The 22,275-nt window shown below is 39.7% G+C and overlaps 1 protein-coding gene across 1 annotated transcript in view; it reads right to left on the reverse strand.

The window, feature by feature from the left end:
- Positions 1 to 15,455: 15,455 nt before the first annotated feature.
- PLCXD2 (phosphatidylinositol specific phospholipase C X domain containing 2) overlaps positions 15,456 to 22,275 on the reverse strand; it is a 36,847-nt gene continuing 30,027 nt past the window's right edge. Inside the window, exon 4 of the mRNA XM_072993952.2 lies at positions 15,456 to 19,596. Within this exon, the coding sequence (XP_072850053.1) occupies positions 19,446 to 19,596 (151 nt within the window). The 3' untranslated portion in view covers positions 15,456 to 19,445. The remainder of the gene's footprint in view (positions 19,597 to 22,275) is intronic.

The raw sequence follows: 22,275 nt of genomic DNA on the forward strand, positions 1-22,275 counted from the left end.
AGATCCAGGACTCTATTAATAAATATTTTAAAGCCACTTCAGTGTTGTTATAAAGAAGTTTTGAAACTGCTCCCTACAAAACCCTCTCAGGTATGCCCAGACAGGCAACACGATTCCTCTGTCCAACAATGCACCCTGCTTGACTTTTTCACTGCAGATCAGATGTTGAAAGGAAGTTGCATTCCATCCCATGAATATTTTAGCCAGAAACAATTAGCTTGTATGCTTATCAGAGGCAAGGAACTGGCCCTTTGGTTTAACAAGTGCTTTCTCCAGACAATTTCTGAGTAGGAGTGGGTTGACTGGTATGCTAAAACATACCAGATATGAAGTCAGGCTTTGTCTCTATAGCAGCAGTGTGTGGGCATGGCTGAGCTTCATAAAGGAAGCCTGGCTAAGTATCTCTAGATGCCAAGAATGCAAGTGGTACTTCTCCAAAAAAGACAGACAGATAATTTCCACTGTTAGCTCCAACAATTGCCAGAGTAGCTCTCAAGCTTTTAGATCAGGAGTAGGGAACTTGTAACCATGTAGAGGTTGTTGGACTACAAATCACATTAGTCTAGGCCAGGGTAGCCAATGACAAGGGATAGAGATGGGCAAGAACTGCCAGTTCAATGGTTTGTGCCAGTTTGTTTATTGGCGGAACTGTTGTTCGGTGCTTCAAGACCCTGCCTCTGGTGGTAGATTCCTACTCGGAGGCAGTGGCCTGGCTTCCCTGCCCCACCTCCTCCAGGTACTGCCTCTGACTGGGTGCCCACCAGATGAGGCAGGGTTTTGAAGCGCCGAACACCTGTTTGCCCAATAAACAACGGTTCATGCCCATCTTCAGAAAGGAATGATGAAAGCTGTAGTCCACTAACAATGGGAAGGGCACACATGTCCCACCATGTTCTGCACTTATGTAATGTGAATCTGAATTGAAGGTACTGCAATTCTTCACAAAATTCATAAGCAGATAGCTCAACAAAAAGCACCAGACTCATCCTAAGGACATGTCAGAATGTGAGAGATCACAATAGGAATTTGGGGAGACCAGACCACATCCACGGTCTCATGTTCTGAACAATGCACAGGTATGTGTAGAGATGGGAGACAGATAGATTCTAAGCAACAAAGACATATTTGCCTCCCTTTTGGCTACAGGCTGGTGATGACAAGCATGGCCGTCTAGAAGCTGTTGAACTACAACTCCTGCCTAATTCATCATTAGCTGTGATGGCTAGAGCTGGCGGACATAGCAGTCTCAACACAACAAGAAGTCAACCTTTACTGTAGTTTGTTTCCCACAATAGGCTTTGGGGAATGGGCAACTTTTTAATCATTTCCATTCCCCACAGCACCATTGCATAGAGGATCCAAATCCATAGAAGGCCCTTTCCATGCTCTACAATTTAACACAGACAATAGTGGAAGCAACAAAGGTTATATACTATTGGGACCAGCTTTGCGTGCTTCTTCTGTGGAATCCTGGAAGATAGCTTATGTGATTCTCTGAGGCACTTTCCTGCATAAAAGACATCCAAATGGAATCACGGGAAGTTACCCCTTGGGTCCTGGTAGACACGTTCCTACAATCATCAAGTAGTGCCGGCAAAGAAGTGGGACTGCAGTGGCCAGCTCAGGATCTTGGTGTAAAACTGTTGAGGCAAACAGCGCAATGAAACCATAATAGTTATCTATATATTTCCACAAATATTTTGTCCATGTCTACCTACCTTATAACCTACCATGTAAGCAATCTTTAAGTTCCCCTGCCTGGCTGGACAAGAATATTTGAAAGCCTGGCATCATGACAGTTTCCAGTCCAATCTTCACCAACTATGGAACATCCTTAGCTTGTAGTACATTTTAAATTAATAAATATTTTAACCCGTCAGTACTGGGACGTGGTGGTGCTGTGGGCTAAACTGCAGAAGCCTGTGCTGCAGGGTCAGAAGACCAAGCAGTCGTAAGATCAAATCCATGTGACGGAGTGAGTGCCCGTTGCTTGTCCCAGCTCCCGCCAACCTAGCGGTTCGAAAGCATGCAAATGCAAGTAGATAAATAGGGACCACCTTGGTGGGAAGGTAACAGCGTTCCGTGTCTAAGTTGCACTGGCCATGTGACCACGGAAGATTGTCTTCAGACAAAACACTGGCTCTATGGCTTGGAAACGGGGATGAGCACCGCCCCCTTGAGTTGAACACGACTGGACAAAAATTGTCAAGGGGAACCTTTACCTTTTTTTTTAACCCTCGGTATATTTTTTAAGTGTGTTCCTAATATTTCCCTTGGGCACTTTTCCATTCCTTGATTTTCATATAATGAAGTGGAAATAATTTATTCGCAAAGTCTTTCATGGCCAGGATCTAATGGTTGTTATGGATTTTTTGGGCTCTTTGGCCGTGTTCTGAAGGTTGTTCTTCCTAACATTTCACCAGTCTCTGTGGCTGGCATCTTCAGAGGACAGCACTCTGGAAATAATTTGTTCAGTGAATTATTTTGAAGTATATATATTTAAATAAAGAGACTATTAGAGGCAACTTCTAGAATGTTTCAAGGAACACTTAAGTTATTTTTTGCTTCAACTGGATGTTTGTTACTTAAATTCTTGGCCAAAAACAGGGACTGTCACTTCAAAACTGAATTCTGGTTTGGGTACCCAATTGCATAACATGAACATGTGGCAAGCACCCAAAACTTCTTATATGAGACCTCAGAAATGTGTTTGAGTATTCACAACCAGCAAAGTAAACTGGATTTGGGAAATCCATGTCCAAATCCTTAAAGCCACCAAACTCTCTTAGTGGCCTGGGATAAATCTCTCTCTCAGCCTAACTTGCCTCTAAACCCTCATGGGTTTGTTTAGGATTACAGCCCTCTTGCCTCTAAAACTTTTGACCAGCACAATGACCTACCCACCCTGTGAGTTCCCATGGCTGAGAGGCAATTTGAACCCATGTCTCCTGAGTCTGAGCCCATCACTCTGTTCAGTACTCTAGACTGGTTGTAATCTACCATATACATTTTCCCCACCACATCTAACTGGTAGGGAACCCCACTGAGAAGAAGACTGTGACTGTCCCAAATGTCTTTCCTCTGGTAAATCTTTACTAACTAATGCCTGCATTTTCCAGGATAGAAATCTGTAAATTTTTAAAACCAGAAAAAAACTTGTATAATGCATTCTGCCTCTGCTTTTGAAAAAAAAAATTACGTGTAACTACCAGTGTAACCCTAAACATGCATAACTAGATGTAAATCCCACTTGTCCATGGGGCTTACTCCCTTGAAAGTGTGTAGATCCTGAGGGTGCAGTCAGATACAGACTGCCTTGGGAGTCAGGCTCTTTGAACACACTGAGCACCACACTGAATACTTCAAACAAACAAACAAAAACATACATGAGGATTATTTTCCAAGGTTGCTGTCTTTTGTGAACTTTCCCAAGAGTAAGCTTCACTGACCAACATATGACGTACTACTGAATCACATCCACATTAGTTTTGAATCATCTTATCCATATTTTATTTACATTATTATGTGTTGATATTCCCTGCAGATATTCCTCGATTTGATACAGTATGCTGAAAAATATTCTGGTGGGTTCCAGGAACACTTTAAAAAAATATGTCAGTTACAGTGTTGTTTACTTCATCCCATGTTATCAAGTTCTGCATCGTATTGTGCTCTCTAAAAGAAAACCATAAAAACCAATGTTAAGATTTAAAAGAAAAATAATTTGGCAAAAGTTCACCTCAGAACTCTGTTTCTCTAAGTCCCATTTTAATTACAATCATGCTGTATAAAAACATTAGAAAAACAGATACAGAAATCTAAGTACAAAAACTGCTTTCTGAGCAACCGTTACAAACTCTATTAACGCAGCTTCTTAACTAAGGATACGTTGGAGAATATTTGCTGAACTCTGCCAGCGAACCGATTCATTGGTCATTAATGCAAGCCATATTTAGCAATATGTCTACATCATAAAAGGCTTCTCCTTTCACCCCCAGCAAGACTCAACCCGCTCCCCCCCCCTTATAACCGAATCCACAGAGATCTCTGGATTTCATTGTACATGCCTAAATAAGGTAAAACAACATTTTTCAAAAATGCAAACCTGGTTTAACTCCCCCTCCCCAGAGTGTGAACAGTTATTTTTAGCTTGAAAAAGACCTTTGTTATACGTTGAAGGATGCTGCCTGCTTCTGATTCAATCCTTCTGTCCTGTCTGCCTCTGCACCCTCCAGACATGCCCCAAAGAATTCTGCGAACGTTTAATGAACACAAGGCAAAAAGAGTGATAAATAATGTTCATCGAATCCTCAAAGCCCCGTTGTCTGCTGAAGACTGTGGAGTTTCCAAGCAGATGTCTGCTCTGTGTAACAACAAAAGGAATGTTTGGATGTGCCTGGTTTCTTCTCAGGAGTTCAGCCATTCTCCAACTCTGGCCTGAGAACAGAGATTCCCAGTGTAATGGCTCCGTATTAACAACTTCACACACACTTTAATGTTTCTCCAAGGAGGTGCACCGATATTCTGCAGGAGATGCCAGTTGATGATAAATACCAAGGATTTGCTGCTGCCAGCCACATGTTGCTTGGTAAAGAACCAAATGTGAAAAATATCATCGTATAGTTACAAAATCTTTAGAAAATGAACGACTCATATTCGACCATAGTGTTTCTATATAGGCAGGTTATATCAGTAAGGGAGCTGTGCGAAATTGCCTTAAGAAAAGCAGGTGAAGATAGTTGAGGTGGATTCAGATTGTGTTGATATTAGGTAAGAGTCTCTGGAGCTAAAGTTTTGGCCAGAATCTGCTTTGAACTTCACACAAGCCTAGATTTTGTTCCAAAGTTAACGTCCCGTCTTTTGCAGCAACCGTTATTTTCTAGGTGGCTATTTTTAAACTGCAACAGCTTGAGTGCAGTAAGCAAACCATGCCCCCAAGGCAGCATGGTTTAATAACCCACCCCTTCCCTTTGTTAATTCAAACCAGAATTTTAGAGAGCCTGTTTAGTGATGACATAAGCCTTCATTTAGATGCAAAGATAAAGAAAGCTCATGCCATTGTGGAGTCTCTCTGTGTTCCACAGGATTTTCTGCAGTTTCAAGAGTTTGACATATATTATTTAAGGGGTATGTAAACCATGAAATGGGAATGGGCATGAGGTTCCCAGCTGAGGGCAGGTTCCTCAATTAACACACATTCTGCCAGATAATAAAATAAAATAGCTGTGTGATCGTTTCTTGGAAGCAAAACTCTGGGTTAGGTAGTACCTTTATTGGATTACTGAGACATTACAAAGAAGATGCGTTTTTAATCATGTAAAGACTAAGAGTCAAACAGAAAGTAGAAATAAAGGTATGGCTTTGATACTGTATTGTACTGTGTTGTGTTGTATCTGCTGTTAGAAATAGTGCCTTGGAAAAAAATTTGACTCCCTCAGGAAGACATTTTACCATGAGACTGCACTCCAAGAAGGGCTCCATATAACACAATATGACAAACAAGCTGAATGTAAGTCACCTTTTTAACGCAATTGTGAGGCCTAAATTCATTCTGTGTTTTGCTGATGTAAAGACTGACACCAATGTTATGGCTACAGTATTTGGTATTTATGTTCATAGAGTGCAGCAGTCAAAGCACTGAGCTTTTATCTGCTGAGGAGATGCAATTGCTCTGGGGACTTGTGGTAAGTAAAAGGGTAGGAGACTTATTGCTAATTCTATTAATGGAAATCTGATCGTGCAGAAGGAAAAGTTCTTAAACATGGTTACGAAGTCCTGAGAACTAACTTCCATATCATTAGATATACTTCTTTGTTTCGCCTAAGATGGTAGATGAAAATGAAAAGAGAATCTACTTCAGAGAAAGTAGTAGGGAGGAAGCTTAAGAGTATCAATATGCAAGGAGTTCTAGAAAAAACAGTGAGGAATACACCTGCTGCCTATTTCAAGCTTTCATGGTTGTTACAGGGAAAGGAGGGCAGGCCATGGCTTATCCTTTCAGACTGCAATGGAACCAAAGAAGCCTTGACGACAATGGCAGTAGACCTTCTACACTAAAAAATTAAAGTAAATTAATAATCCTCCTTTTTTGTGTGTTACGGCAGTTACAGAAAAATCATCAAAGGTGCAGGATCTGCTTCTGGATAAGGGCACTGATTTGGCATGTGTTACAAAGACTTGGTTGTGAAAAGGGGTGGGAGGGGAGGCAATCTGCTTCATCCGGCTCTGTCCGCCAGGCTACTCTCTGGTACAATAGGCGAGGACTAGAAGATGGAAAGACATAGTGGCTGCCATCTAGAACAACTCATCTCATTAACCAGAGGCTCTGTCCAGGAGGCTACCAATTTTGAATATGTACTGCTATAGCTAGATGGCCAGGACATGTGTGGAATCTGGTTGGATTACCATCCACCACGCTACCCAATGGCTTCCTGAGATCCAGTGTGATCTCTGGTGTGACGTTGGATTACTCATTGTTCCAGGGAATGTCAGTGTTTATCCTGTGGTCAGTCAGTGACGAGTGACTCAAGATTTCATGCCTGCAGTGACGATCATAGATCTGTCCCAATTTGTAGCTGGCCTAATGCTTGTGACAGGGCATACTTTGGACTTGGTATTCTTTTCTGGAGGTCAACGGGATTAGAAGTGATTTCATTATCATAGACAGATCACTGTTTGGTTAGTTTTAGACTGGCAGCTGATGTCAAGCCTCCACAGAGGATGTGGACTGATTAACATGATCTGCCCATGGCACATTCACTAGGGGAGCTTCCTACTTTGTTGGTACTACTGTCAAAGTCCTCACTGATATATAGAACGTGGCAATAGTCTGGACTGGATCAGGTCCCTGATTGAAGCAGGAATGGAGGGCAATAATGCAGGAAGGGTTGCAGCTTGGATATTATCAGAGAAGCCTCAGAATGATTTAGATCGTAAATTAGCTGTAACTAATCTGAAAAGTTACACTGTAGCAGCAAAGGCAGGCACATGTGTTTCTGCTTCCACATGTGTCTCAGAATGTAGCAGACACGTGTTTCTTTTCCAAACAAGCCAAATGTTCTCATCTGGGAATATTCCTTCCTTCTGTGCTGTATCTGGATTCCCAGGTGGCAGTGGTAACAAGGAGTACTTTTGCACAATTCTGTTTAGTGCTTCAGTTACTAACAATTTACATGAGTGGATCAAGTGGTCACATGATTGTAGAAGGATAATTTTTGTATGGGCTACGAATGGATAGGTCACAGTATGTATTATAGTTGTTTAAAGGCTGGGAATGTGGCATACCACAGTTTTCAGTAAGTAGTTCCTTTTGAATAATAAGGAAAGAGTTGTCGTCTTTAAAAATGCCACTATAACACAAATGAACTGCTTGGTGTGGTCTCAGAACCGTGAGTTTAATTACTTTTCAGAGGCAACTCTGACTATGCCGTAGTTTTGTTTAAATTAAGAAGTGTTTCTCAAGGACTAGAATTGTTCTGTGCCATCAAGTTGGATCCACCTTATAAATGGGGCATCCTTTTAGAACCCTGTGTTGTTACTGTACATCTGATCTGTGTTGCATCCATAGCTACTGTACTGGAGACTAACTATTGGCCAAAATAATATAACAAGACTGTTTCAGACAGCTGTGGAAAAGCAAGATGGTGCTTTGCCACTTTTTACCAAACTAAAGATACCTTCTAAGTCTTTCTAGCAAGCTTTTCTACCTACGTCTCTGCAATCTGCATACCAACAGAAGTTACATACTGATTCTCTTCTTGAAATCCCCCACATTTTCCCAGCTATTTTGGCTTAGTGCATTGACCGAGCTTTAGCAACCAATGCACTGGCTTTAGCTACAGTGTTACCCTGTTGAATGCATTGGACAAAGAAGCTTTGTCTGAAGAGGGAGCTTTCTGAATTTTAAAACGTTTTTTAAAAAATTGCAAGAGAGCACCTAGATTCCCAAGAGTAAACTAGTTAATACAGGAAAAAATGCAGAAAACAAGAGCTATGCAGTACCTCTTAAGCATACTACTGTCAAGCATCTAAACATGAGAATGTCAAAGGTTTTCTGCAAAATCACAGCAGTGTCTTTAGAAAGTCAGACTACTAACACAAAATCTGTCTGTTTTGCCTCTTTTATTGGAATGTGTTGAATTTTAAACATAATTGAGATATCTGTGATGCTAAATGCATCTGTGCATTTCATAGGCAGATTTTTTTAAAAAAACCCAATGGAAATAGCAATGATCTGGAGTACCCAATGGAAGTCATTGGAATAATCACAGCATACAGATGAATGGAGATGAATGGAGAACTGAACCTTTTGCAAAAATCTCTAAAGGCAAATGCCAACCTCAGAGATGTATTTCTCCCCAGGGTCAGTGCAAGGGAAGAATAAGTTAAATTCATCCTACATATCTTCTGTTATCTCAGTAATTACTAAGTGTGCCAGCTGATGCAGTTTGCATATTTAAGCCACTATGTGTAAAATGCAAAGATGTATGTAATGTCATCATAATGTGGTGGACAGTTTCAGATATCAGGTCTGGAAAAGACTCCTGTTCTTGGATCACTGCTAATTAGTATGTTTGAGATCTGCTGATGATATCTGTCTGGAATGACGGGGATTAGTTAGAAGACACCTTCTTTGTGTTTGGTTTTTGCTTACTGCTGAGTCATTTCATACCTCTGTAAGGTAGTAGGAGTGTATGGTCAAGCTTACTGTCTAGTATAATGATACTCAGCCATCCTGTTCCTTTCTTGGGAATTTGTGATTAAGAGTTGCAGCAATTATGTACTCTTCAGTCTTGTTTGTCAGCTGCAAGCTATTTGTGATTAATTTTCTTTTCACATTAAACAATAATAACGATGACTTGTCTATTCTGACTTGGTGACTCTTTTCAGGGTTTTCCAGGTACAAAATACTCAGACGTGGTTTACCATTCTCTTCTCTGTGTGTGTGTGTGTGTGTGTGTGTGTGTGTGTGTGTGTGTGTGTGTGTGTGTGTGTGCACGCGTGCGTGCGTGCGTGCGTGCGTGTCCATGTGTGTGTGTGCGCACGCACACACGCCCTGGGACTGTGTAGCTTGCTCAAAGCCAAACCAGCTTGGTCTACTTGCAGGAGGTACAATGGAAAATCAAACTCCTGACTTCTGATTTGGCTGCCAGATACCTAAACCACTGAGTTGTCCACAAAGAAGAGGTTGGGATGTTCTGTACCAGTGTCTCTAATGTGGGCACATGAGAATAGACTGTAGACAACAATAACACCATTCTTTAACCTTTTTAGTCACTGTAAGAAGGTCTAGTTCTGCAAAATTCTGGGAGGCCAAATATGCAATATAATTGCTTGGCAGACATTTTACATTTTTAGAATATTAATTATAATTTGTCGTATATTTTTACTAGCCATAAGATAAACTGGCAGGGTTCATGGTGTAGTGGTTACCTTAAGAGTTTTTTTTTAACTTCATCATCTGCACTTACTTAGTTTTAAGGGTCAGATTATACTTTCGCACTATTAAAGAGAGGGCTGGGTAGTTGGGGCTCGTCAGCCATGGAAGGCAGCCCATCTAGGAGAAGGAAAACTCCGATTTCAAACCTCCACTGCCTTGTGGCTATATCCACTCATGGAAAAGGCTTCAGGAGTTAACCTCAAGGCAAAATCTGGAGCTGGAGTCCCGAAGGCAGCATATGTCGTTCTGCCAACTCCTGCGACATTGCTGGAACCAGTTGTGTTGGCTCTTGCCTTTCCATTGGACCATTTCAGCAATGTGGAGAGGGGGGATCTGCTGCTTGGGTAACAGCCTATCCCCCATATTACCTTACCCGGGCTTCATGCTCTGGAGAGGACACTCCTCGATTCAGAGCATGTTACCATAGTCTCTCGAGGCTGAAGGATGCCTATGCATCTGCACTTTGGTCATGGAGCTATCCAGCCAGTTCCTATTTCACAACATGTTTCTAAAACCCCACATTCTGTTGATAAAAGAGAGGGACCACAATTCCCTTGCTTAGCTATGAAAAAGGCATAATTTTTGGAGATCAATTACCTCAAGTTATGAAAGCTTTGTAGACACTATCTCTTGAATATCAAGTAGTGTGAATTAGAATGCACCAAATAATGTTCACTATGATGTTGTGAGACAGTTAACACCCCCCCCCCCCCCAATTTATATCCTTTCTGTTACTAAAGCAAGAGGACTTTGGTCAGTATAAACCAAAATGTTTCTATGACGCCTAAACCTTTGGGAATTTCTCCTGTGCAAAGTTCACTGGAAAAAACAAAAACTGCTTAAAATGGTATATGTGCTATCCAGCATCTTTGCAAGGGAGTCAACAAGGGTACAGTATTAAAAAAAAGATCTTTAAGCAAACAAAATTAACAGTAAATACTGTAACAATTAAAATGTGTGTGTGTGTGTGTGCGTGCGTGCGTGCGTGCGTGCGTGCGTGCGCATGCATGCACCCATCACAATTTTGAAACTTCAGACACCTGGAACTTGGTGTGCATATTAAGCATTTGGCAGTATTTTGTTTTTAAAGCAGATAAATTTCAATTAATTAAACACTGTGATACCACTGGTTACTATAGATTAAATATAGGTTTCTCAGGGGTTCTCCTTAAGAGTAGGTGTCTCCTCATTAACAAGATAGCTTGAAGTTTAGCCAAAATATCAACTTATGGTTTGAGGTGGGGCCAGAACCAACAGCTGCTCAGATATGCTACACCACCAGTGCTTAACTGCTGGCTTCTTTCAGTTTGCTGTTGTTTGGTTTTCATACTGTGCTTGATTCCTCTTGAATTTGTTTTGTCATTTTTATATGTACACCACCCAGAATAATGCTGTGCACTAATGGGGCATTATATAAATGTCATTACTTAATTAATTAAGCAATTAATTAAAATTTTGAGTCCTGGCAGCATGCACCTTGTATATGGCCAGCATTTTGTCAATTAGCTGTAATCAGCCAAGCAATGTCTATAATTCCTCTTGCATTTGTGTGAATTTACGAAAGGATTTTGGCCACTATGTTTTTAGATTTAAAAAATCACTATGGTTAGAATCCTGTTGAGCAAACGCAGAGTGTAATGCCATGGATCATGCCCCTCAAAGCAAAGAGCCTCTGCTTTCACAAATATCACCCTGTAATAATGTTTTTGAAAGAATTGTGTATCTGATGGACTGTTGTCGGTACAGCAGGAAAAAAAAAAAGCAGATTCTGCCCTTTGTCACTTTGGGTTTCTGTACTGGGAGAACAGCAGATAGGAACAAACAAGAAATGTTTCATCCCTCATTAATGCTTTAAAGCCTTGACATTCTTAATTGGTGTACGCAGTACCTCCAACCTTTCCTATTGCTAATAATTTAGCACCATTTTATGAGACCAAGATAATCAAAACCAAAATTCAAAACAAGGATAGGTATTTTAATCCACCTATTTGTTCTCTTTTCAAATAAACAGTTCTCTGGACCTTGACTGGTGGTTTAATCTGACCTGACCTACATACCCAACATGAAGAAATGTCAGGTTGCAAGTCTGAGCACACTTTTCAAAGCTCCAGTAATGCAAGCATTTTTCAGACTGCTGTCCAGTGCGGTTTCCAGTGAAGGGAGACCTCCTGTCTCAGGTGATTGCCCTTGTTTTCAACTGAATGTAACTAGAATACTTGGCTAACAGTAACATTTACTTAACCCCAGCAGGTTTCAAATGTGTTCTTCCCCTTCAGGGTAAAATATGTGCAAGAAGAACAGCTGGCAAACACTCCAAGGGCCCAGCTCTTGGCATATCCTCAAAAGGCAGGAGAGAGCAAGCATTTTCCATCGCAAGCTAAGGGCTCTCTTTAGAGGCAAGTATTCTGCCATGTGTCATTCAGGAATCTGGCTGCATCCAGGCAGCCACCTAGAGGCTTATCACTTTACCAGAAACACTTTCCAAGAGGTAAATTAAGGAGCTACTACTCAAACCAACATACTTTTTGGGCTGGTCTGCAATGGAGCTTCACTTTTTCTTAATACTTTCCCAGGACAAAATGGGCCGTCTTCCACAGAATTAAAATCAAATACGATTACTCTGCTGGGTTAAAACAAAAACTAAGGAAGCAAATCTATCTCTTCATCCACGGAAATTCTCGTGCAATGTCTGTTGTTGCTGGTGGGCAGAATGAAGGACAGTAATTGTAATTGATGTCTAATCAGGAGAAGATGAGGTGGTTCTCACCAGGTGAGTGTCAGATCAGGGAACAGGAATTCAAACAGTTCTGAAAAGGGTTGTACATTACTTCCCTTGAACGCTCTTTGTACAGCTAGAGTATACTTCTGCATTGAGGCCTGGATCTAGAGGTCCAAAGTTTGGTGGCAGCAAGGTCAGTGAACCAAGTGGTACAAATATTCAGCCGTAGGAAGTAAATAAAGCCTCCAGTCAGCTAAATCTTTTTATTTCTTCTTTCCTTATCCTACCCCATCTTGGTAATTCTTTGTTAAATTAATTGTCTTAATTAATATAGCAATTGTATTTTTTATAATTATATATATATTTTATATTGATTTATTTTATGTTGTAAGCCGCCCCGAGTAGACATGGTCTAGAGGGGCGGGGTATAAATTTAATAAACAAATATAAATAAATAAAAGCAAAAAAAAAAAAAAAAGCCAAAAAAGAGAAAAAAAGTGTGTTGCTAACATACTGCCCCATAGTATTGAAAGCACTCTCTAGTCAGTTTACAATTATGCAGGCTACAAATTGTCCCCCACAAGCAAGCTGGGTACTCAGTTTATCAACCTTGGAAGGAAGGAAGGCTGAGTTAACCCTGAGCTGGCTACCTGGGATTGAGCCCAGGTCATGAGTGGAGTTTTGACTGCAGTGTTGCAGTTTAACCACTGTGCTATGAGGCTCCCAGCTAACAGTAACATTTACTTAACTTTTAAATGTAAAATGGGAAGTTTCCCCCCAATAAGTGGATTCAAGGCAACTCACAATTTTAAATAGAATTAAAACCACAATAAATTATACATTAAAAACAACCTAGCTACAAAACGGATTAAAATACATCAAATGATTAAAACATGTCAAATGTTAAAAACTTAACTAAAAATGGCATTCAAGGACCCAACTCTTGATTATAAAGCCTGCCTGATAAGGTGGGTTGTCAGGTGTCAATGGAAGGATAAAAAGGAGTGGGAGAAAAACTAATATTCCACGCACGGGCCATTCAGTCTGAGTAGCCACAGGGAAGGCCCTTTCATGTCCCCTGTGCTGGCAATGGGACCAAGAAGAGGCCCCTCCTTTGACGTTCTTAAGCACCAAGAAAGCTCTTATGGGGAGATATGGTTCTTTTTAGTAGTCTGGACACAAGCCGTATAGGGCTTTATAGATAGTGTTGGCTGTTAACTGCCCAGAGAGTGTGCATCATACTGTTGGGCAAGATATGAAATGAATGAATGAATCACTGACTGAATGAAGTAGAAAGAAACCCAGTCCATCCTGAAAAGGTGTGACAGATACATTATGTAATCTGTATTTATCTTAAAAAAAAAAAAAAAAACACCCAACCATATAGGTATTCCAAACAGTAGTGAAATGAAGAGTTACAGAGATTCAAATTTTAAGTATTTTCCCATATTTAAAGACAAAAAAGGCAAATGATCTTTCTTTTGGATGGATACAATAGCATTCCAGGACAGACTTTGGTAGGTATTTCTAGTCTGAAATCACCTGCTTTTATTGTATTGGATTTTAAACAAAATCACTAGAAGATGACTTTTTGCAATTTCTACTTTTTCCACAATTACTCCTTGCACAATAATAATAATACAAGAACAACCATGCAAATAATCTGAAACAAAGCAGCATGTAATTTTATTGAAAGCTGAAGTAGTTCTATGATCTTACGAGTTAACATAAAATTTTCTGTATATTTATCCAGATTGCATATTCACATCTAAACCTGGACATTAAAGGATCAGAAAGAGAGCTTTGAGTAAATGTGAAGAACAGATGTTAGCCCCAAATTTTATGGGCACAGATAAAGTGAGGTATTCAGGTTTAACAATATTCAAAACAGTTAAAGTAGAACACATGAGGTTTAATAAAACATTGGACTTGAAAGATTCAGCATTCTGAATAAAAAAAATATGAAATATACATATGGTAGGGGATGGAATCATCCAAGACAGTGGCCAAAATCCTGCTGCTTACCACAGTAAATAGCTCTAGAGTAGGCCCACTGAATCAGTGAAGACTTAGTGAGTCAACTCCTCTGTAAGTTCCATTGATTCAAATAGGCCAACTCTAGTTGTCATTTACTAAAGTAAGCCACAGTTACAGTTGGCCCAATTTAATCAATGGAATTTATGGAGGAGATAACTCATTAATCTCCATTGATTCAATGAGCCAACTCTTGTGTGATTTACTATGCTAAGCAACAAGATTTTGGACCATAAAAATACATCTGTTTCAGTGTAATTTATATACAGCAAAGCCAGATACCAAATGATTATGGGAAATAAATACACATCCTAAATACTTGTCATTTGAATATACTTCTGGTATTCTTCTGTCACTGTGTATGCCTACCCATCAGCAGAATCACCAATACTAACTGCAGGTTGCCTATGAACCATAAGAAAATGACTTACAGGACAAATTGTGGAAAACAAAATACCCCTCATAGTTTTGATCTTATCTTAACCTGATAATACTCAAATACTTCTCCTAGTTGTGGCTTGACTTCAGGGATGGACAGGAGATATTTATGTAGGATTTGCATGTATACATAAGATAAAGACAAGAGAACTATTAAGAAAAAATTTCTCACTGTTAAATAACATTGGCTTTGCTACTACTGCATTATGTGATGATGTGAAGTAGCTAACTTTATAGAGATTCCCTTCATAGTTTGGCTACTTGATAATTACTGCAAGTAAAAATTCCAGTTTATTTCAAACTATAAGCCTAGCATGGTTTTATTATTGTTCTGATTCTAGTGAGATGAGATTGTTAAGTGTCTAAATCATTTAAATGCATTTCCTATTTCCCATTTGGAGAAAAGTGACTGTGCCAATCCTAGTGAGAAAATGGAGAGCAGACCAGATAAGCAGGGTAGAAATCAAATAAATAAATAAATTATTACATTGTGTTCCCTCTCACCTTAGTGGAAAAAGTTCTGAACACCATTAACGTGGTTTGGCTTCCTATAGATAAAAGCACCTGCATAGAATTCTATGCTTCAGAGCTGAGTAGAAGAAAATAGATAGTAGAAGGAATACCTACTAACCACGCATCAGGTTCTCATTGAGATATTGTGCACTACAAGATGACTTACTTTTAGCTAACTTTTAGTTCCCTTCTGCCTATATCTGCTTCTGAATTCAAATGTTTCCACCTGTCTTTTGGTCCCACCTCCCATACTCTGATGGCTGCCACATGCCATGTTCCCAATCCTAAAAATAAATTTCAGAACATAAAAAGCAACTTGAAATCTTTTTATTCAGTACCTGATGACACATCAATTTGTTCAACCAAAACCATAAGCTATAAGTCTATCCATGGTAAGATGGCCAAATTCATAACACTTCTACCAATAAATACTGTTAACTAAAAGAATGCTCACTTACTATGCCAGCGCTGTACAGAACAAGGGACAGTAACAGCCTTTCCAGTTCATTAAAAAAAGAAACATAAAGAAACAAACAAACCAAAACACACACAAAACATTACAGTCCATAATAACTTCAAATATAATGATTTAGAACAGGCTATGAAATAATAGAAAAAATAAGTTAACAAAAAAATCATTTTACACCACAGACTCATATTTCCACGACATTAAATTGCACAAGAAAACCCCAGCCTTAAAATTATAAAAGCCTCAATAACACTGATGTGTTGGCCTTGTAAGCTTGTGCCCTTCATACCTTTGCTTTTGAAATGATTTCCTCATGAAGCCAAATCACCCATGCTGGTCTGGAGATTCTGTGAGTTGTAGTCCCAAAACTACTTTTTTCTAAACTCTGGTTTGAATCATGCCCATGTACTCACCACACAAAAAGGCCAATTCACACAAACAGATTTACAGATAAAATTAGACCGAAATAATCTTTCTTGGAAAAAACATGCCCAGAAATCAAACAGACTTGATCTGAGTCTGTTTTATTCAAAACCAGGAAATAGTCTGTTTTTTTATGTTCAGTGTCTAATCTTGAATATCACCAAGAGCACATCCTTTTTATTCCATGAAGCTCAAATGACTAAGGACACCAAATGAGTTTCAGTGGATTCACCACAGTTACAGAACCCTCCTCCTCTATGAACTTGATACAGGCTGAATGCAGATTTTCATGTGACATGTCAGCATAAATTTACCATAAAAATAATTATCTCATATTTTGAGAAATGTAATTTTCACAAAAAAAAATCATCAGATTAGTGTGTATGACCACACTGAGGAGGCAGTTACATGAAATATTCTACAAGCATATTTGATATTATAAAATATTGCCTTGTGAGACTCTAGCATGCAAAAAGTATTGCTGAGATGTTCTGCCTGGTTTTTACTTGCAAGAATAAAGAGTCGACAGGTTCATATGTTTATTCCACCTATCTCATATTTTTATTTTAAAATACATTTTTGCTCTTAACTTGCAAGATAGGATTAGACATAAAGGAAGTACCTTATAAATAAAATAAATAGCCGCTATTCCACTTGAAAAAAAGATGAATTCCATCAATCAGATCATTATATGTCCCAACATGAAAATCTGATTGCTCAGAGGTTTGACTCAGGACTGACTCTTTCAAATTTGAATTCATCCTTTCAGTAGTAGAATCAAGTTAGGGGGTGCAATGGGTGTAGATGCTCTTGAAAAATAGTTGTGGACTTAGTCATCCATAATCCTAAATATAACAAGAACCCTCTTTCCACATTGTAATTGAGACTCCCAATGAATCACAGACCTCCACCAACACATTCAGCAAACAACAGAAACAATGTTTTACCTCAGTGAAAAAAACAACAAAAAAACCCCCCCAAAATTCTGTTCAAATAAAAATATAACAGAAGTAGAGAAAGAAAAAGAAAGGGAACAGAAAAAAAGAAAACCATCTGAAGAGATTAAATCAACTCAGACACAAACTATTAAAGTCTAGTGTTTCGATCATGAGGTAGGTTTAAACAGTAACAAATCCCAGGCTCTGTATAGATCTGTATAAGCCAGCTCTTTAAAGTCATACAATCACTGACTTCATCCTCTGTTCAAATATACGTATCTCACTCTGACTGAAATGCAGCCCAGCGTGAGGAATAGGCATGATACAATGCTCAAACCAACAGGTCTGAAGCATTTTTAAACTAGGCATCTCTACCCACTGTTAACCTGAGATGTGAAGCTGAAATTCCCTCAGCATATCTGGCCCCAATCTTTGGGCATCTGTTTAAAACATAAAAATAATAATAATGTGCTGTCAAGTCAATTCTAACTTATGGTGAGCCTTTTCAAGGTTTTCCAGGTAGCAAATACACCACAGTGGTTTATTATTCCCTTCTTCTGGGGGCATCCTGGGACTATGCAGCTTGTCCAAGGCCATACAGGCTGGCTCTATTCGCAGGAAGCACAGTAGGGAAACAAACTCCCAACTTCTGGCTCTGTAGCCAGGTGCCTAAGCCACTGATCTATCCAGCCAACTTTATTTAAAATAATGCAGTCCAAATGGCTACATCTAACCATTATTAATGACCTGGTAGGAAATCCCAGAGAAAAATTTAGGAAAGTCATAACAAATGCTCCTTCTATCAGGAACATAATTTAAAAAGAGACACAATCACACATCATGCAAAAGCATATTCAAACTGAAAATAAAGCAATATATGTGTGATATACTGATTTACTAAAGTGGCAGTGTTAGCAGCACCGGCAAAACTCTGAAGTATTGGAGGAGGGAATGCTGACCCCACCTACTGGCCTATAGAAAACTTTTGCCAAGAAAGAGCCATGAAATAATGCCCACTTTGGAATACAAAATCTATATAGACTTTGTGGGAAAACTCCAATGAGAAGAATATTAAATGATTGTCCTCTTTTATTATTTGTTATCTCCAAACTTCTGACAATTAAATTAAAACTGGATCCTACACCTGAAAAGGAAGGATTATCCATGCTCAAAGAAGGCAATAGCCTTACCTTTTTATTTCAAAGCAGGAATTAGGACAGCTATGATTAATGTGAAGATGGAACTGATGAAACTTTAGACCACAGGAAATTCACTACGTTATTAATAACTGCATGGTGCAAAACATATAGCAATCTACTCTCCTCCAAAGGAGACCAGTTGTAGTCAACTTCTGAACACTGAAATTGCACAGAGACACATGATTTCATTAATATTAAGTTCAATCTTATGCACGTCTATGAGTTCAATGATTCTTCTTTCCAGATCAAATTATATACAAATTCAACCATGCTTTGCCACTGCAAATTGGCGCTCCCCAACATTCACCAGTGTGCCCTGTTATGCAATTTTGGAATTGCTCCATTAATTTTTCCCTGCAAATCCACAAATATGTTGCATTTTGGTATGCCAGTTTTCACTCACATCCATGTGTGGATGTTCCAATATTGATGAAATCACTGTATCAGAATTGGTTCAGTGTGATGTTGACATTGGCCTCCAACTTCTCAGAAGTGGTTCCCAAAACTTAACAAAAATAAATACAACTGTATTTAAAAACACCCATCTTTTTGTTCCAGTAGATTTAAATACTAACTCTCATAACAAATTAAAATGTGAGTTCAAGTTTTTTAAATAAAAGGAGGCTGAAAGATATAATCTCTATCTCACAGTGAACTCTGAAAATTTCCATACAGCACCATATTCACAAGAGGTCCTAATGAACAACAGGGGTGCCGTTTCTTTAAAAAGTGACAGAGGCAGATTAATATACAACACAGTCCAAGTAAAGTAATGTACAATATTGTACAAAAGGAAAGAACAGCACACATGTGTGACTGATGTTGCCAGAGGAGATCTTTTGGCTGGTCTGATAAATACGTGCTTACAAATCAACAATTATCGTTGGAACTGGAGTCCTGGATGTCACAACATGTAGAAAGTATACACTCAGCAAGTCCATTGAGAGGCATCTGCTAATTATTTGCATGTGCTGAAGTATCCAGCCCCCAATCTGGCTGGCCAGCCTGACATCCTGCGTTTCGGCAGATGTAGATTGAACAGTCATTTCTGCAGCATGGTGATGAAACATAGTCATGCTGTATAACACAATGAAGACCGATGCCAAGTCAAGCTAGCATACGTGTTTTTTGGGCCTTCATCTTATACAAAACAGCAGAATTGATAGGTGGTGACTGAAGGCCTGAAGCCAAGTTATTGGTATGTCTGGTCAATGCTTCTACATCAAAACAAAGCAAAGTACGTAAATGTTAATCGGGTGGCAAGTTGAAAGTGTCAGGACTTGTTGTCTTCTAAAAGGAGGTCATTTAATGCAATTACAGTAGCTGCAAAGTCCACCAGCTCCACAAAGTCTGATGTAATTATGTTCACGCCCATGACCCCGGGTTTCTGTGACTTCACCCAGTTCAGAATCAAGGGAAGGTTCCTAAAGGAAAAAGAAAAGAAAATGTAATAAATACAAGTACACTAGGCACATTTCATTCTGTACCTCGTCAACATACTGGCACTGTATACTGGTTCTTGCTACGATAGGAGGCGAGCTGCTGGACCATCCCGGCTGGGCTCAGCCTCCCAGGGTTCCCCGCTGCCCTGACCGCCACTGCCAGAGGCCTCCCAGGGTTCCCCGCTGCCCTGACCGCCACTGCCAGAGGCCTCCCAGGGTTCCCCGATGCCTCTGGAGGTCCTCCGGGCTTCCCCAGTGGCGGTGGTTGTGGCAGCGGTGGAGCCAGGGCCAGGCGGCAGCAGTGGAGGTAAGGTGCTGCTTTTTGGGTGGCTTTTGCAAGTTGGGATTGGGCTGGTGGGGTTATGCTTAGCGTTATTTTTAGATTTATTTTTTGCAGGCCCAGGGGCTTGCAGTGTTTTATTTTTTGGGGGGGGGGGTATTTTTTTCTTCAGCTGGAATGGATTAATTACTTTTCAATACATTCCTATGGGAAATGGTGGTTCGACTTACGAAAACTTCAAGTTGCAGCCACCATTCCAATACGGATTAATTTCACAAGTCGAGGCACCACTGTATTCTTTAAAATTCAGCTCCTACTGGCTGAAGAACAAAGCTTTGTGAGTGGAGTTCAGCTCTCAAAACACTTTGCTCTTGGATCTTGGCTTCCTTTCCTGCTTGCAACTCCTTCTGCCCTTTCCACTTCCAATCTGCTCCGGCATGAGAGAAGACCCAAAGGGTTGCCAACAAAGGGGACATGGCCAGAAGGATAAATTGGCAAAAACAAATGCGACCCCACTTCTACCCAAACCAGATCCAGTTTTGTGAACAAGCAGGTCTCATCGATAACACAAGAGTGCTTTGTAGAATGAAACTAATATGATCAGTTATCAAATATGACATAAAGCATAGGTAAGAACACAGGAAAGCAAGCCACATCTGAAAACAGAGCACATGGTGCTAAAAGAAGTCTGAGGAAGGGGGATGGAGGCAAGCAGATGTTTTGCAAGTCACTTTATGTAAAGAGGGATTTTAGAAGTATGTGACTGGAATATGAACTCCAATATTTATGCCTCTGAATTGTTTACTGACTAAAGAAAAGGTAGAAGATCAACCCTCATGCCGTTTAAAGAGAAAATGTGAACCAAGTGAATTCTGGGCTATTTTCTAATCCCATTGGAATTCCAGTGTATAGTGGGCAAGCTGTAGGGTTCAGGGCCAGAGCTGCACATATTGTTATTTCCTAGAACCAATAGGAACTCCAGTACTTTCTTCCCCTGGAATCAACATCCTCAGGTTCTTGCTTTCTGTTTTTTTACCTCATGACTTACTAAGAACAGCACAGGACTTTCTTTTTTTAACCTGAATAAGTTCAATTGACAGGGACAAAAAAAATGTCCCAAAGACAAGAGCAAACAGTAACAATAACATAATAATAAATAAAAACAAAATGACAACAACAAAACCCCAAAAATAAATTGTTGAGAAAATGTTGGTCCTGGCTAGTTTTATTCTTACAGTGGTGCCTCACATTACAACGTTAATTTGTTCCAGCGAAATCGCTGTAGAACGAAAACGTCGCAATGCGAAAATAAAAAGCCCATTGAAATGCATTGAAACCCCTTCAATGCGTTCCAATGGGCTGGAAACTCACCGTCCAGCGAAGATCCTTCATAGGGTGGCCATTTTTGGTGGCTTTCTTGTGAGGAATCTATCCCAGAAAACAGTGGGGAGCCATTTTATTTACCCGGTGGCCATTCTGAAACCACCAATCAGCTGTCCGAAAATCGTCGTTTTGCAAAGAATCGGTTCCCGAAGCAGGGAACTGATCATAGCAAAGCGAAAAACCCCTATTCAGACCATCGTTTTGTGATCGCAATTGCGATTGCAGAAAGATTGTCATGATGCGGTTTCATCGTAATGCGGGGCAATTGTAAAGCGAGGCACCACTGTATATAACAATCAACCCTCCATATGACTAGTGGCTGAAACTCAGAGATACTGTGCAAAAGCTTACAGCATAAGTAAGTAAATAAGTAAACAAACAAAAACAAACAGATTTTTGGTTAAAACTTGTATCTGTAATATAATACCAGTCAATGTTTTAATAATTTTGATTAACTGTGCCTGATATTTTTTAATAACAACAACAATGTGGTATAATAATAACAATATCACACAGATAAGGGGAGTTGCGTGAGCAGTTTTGCAGTTTTCTGGCCATTTGAACTAAAATGCACAAAGTGCAACCGACATAACTCATGCATGTAGGCAAAACAGTCAGAAGACACAAGTAACACAATCCTATGCAACTGCAGTAGGATTCTGGCAATGGTTTCTATCTTTTTAGGCAGCAATAACACAGAAGCCTACCTTGCAGGTCTGCATGAATTTTGAAGCAAAGTATGATTGTGGGGATTAAAGCACCCCGTCTTTCTCTCTCTCTCATCTGTCTATTTATTTATTTATTTAGATTTATACCCTGCCATCTAGACAGTCTACTCTGGACAGGCTGAATGCTCAGATGTCAATGTTTCCCATCTGTTGAGGTCCTTTCCTAAGGCCTTTAGGTCCTGCTTGCAGATATCATTGTATCGCAGCTGTGGTCTTCCTCTGGGGCGCTTTTCCTGAACTAATTCTCCATACAGGAGATCTTTTGGAATC

The sequence above is a fragment of the Pogona vitticeps genome, chromosome 3 (genome assembly GCF_051106095.1).
Source record: "Pogona vitticeps strain Pit_001003342236 chromosome 3, PviZW2.1, whole genome shotgun sequence".
Lineage (NCBI taxonomy): Eukaryota > Metazoa > Chordata > Lepidosauria > Squamata > Agamidae > Pogona > Pogona vitticeps.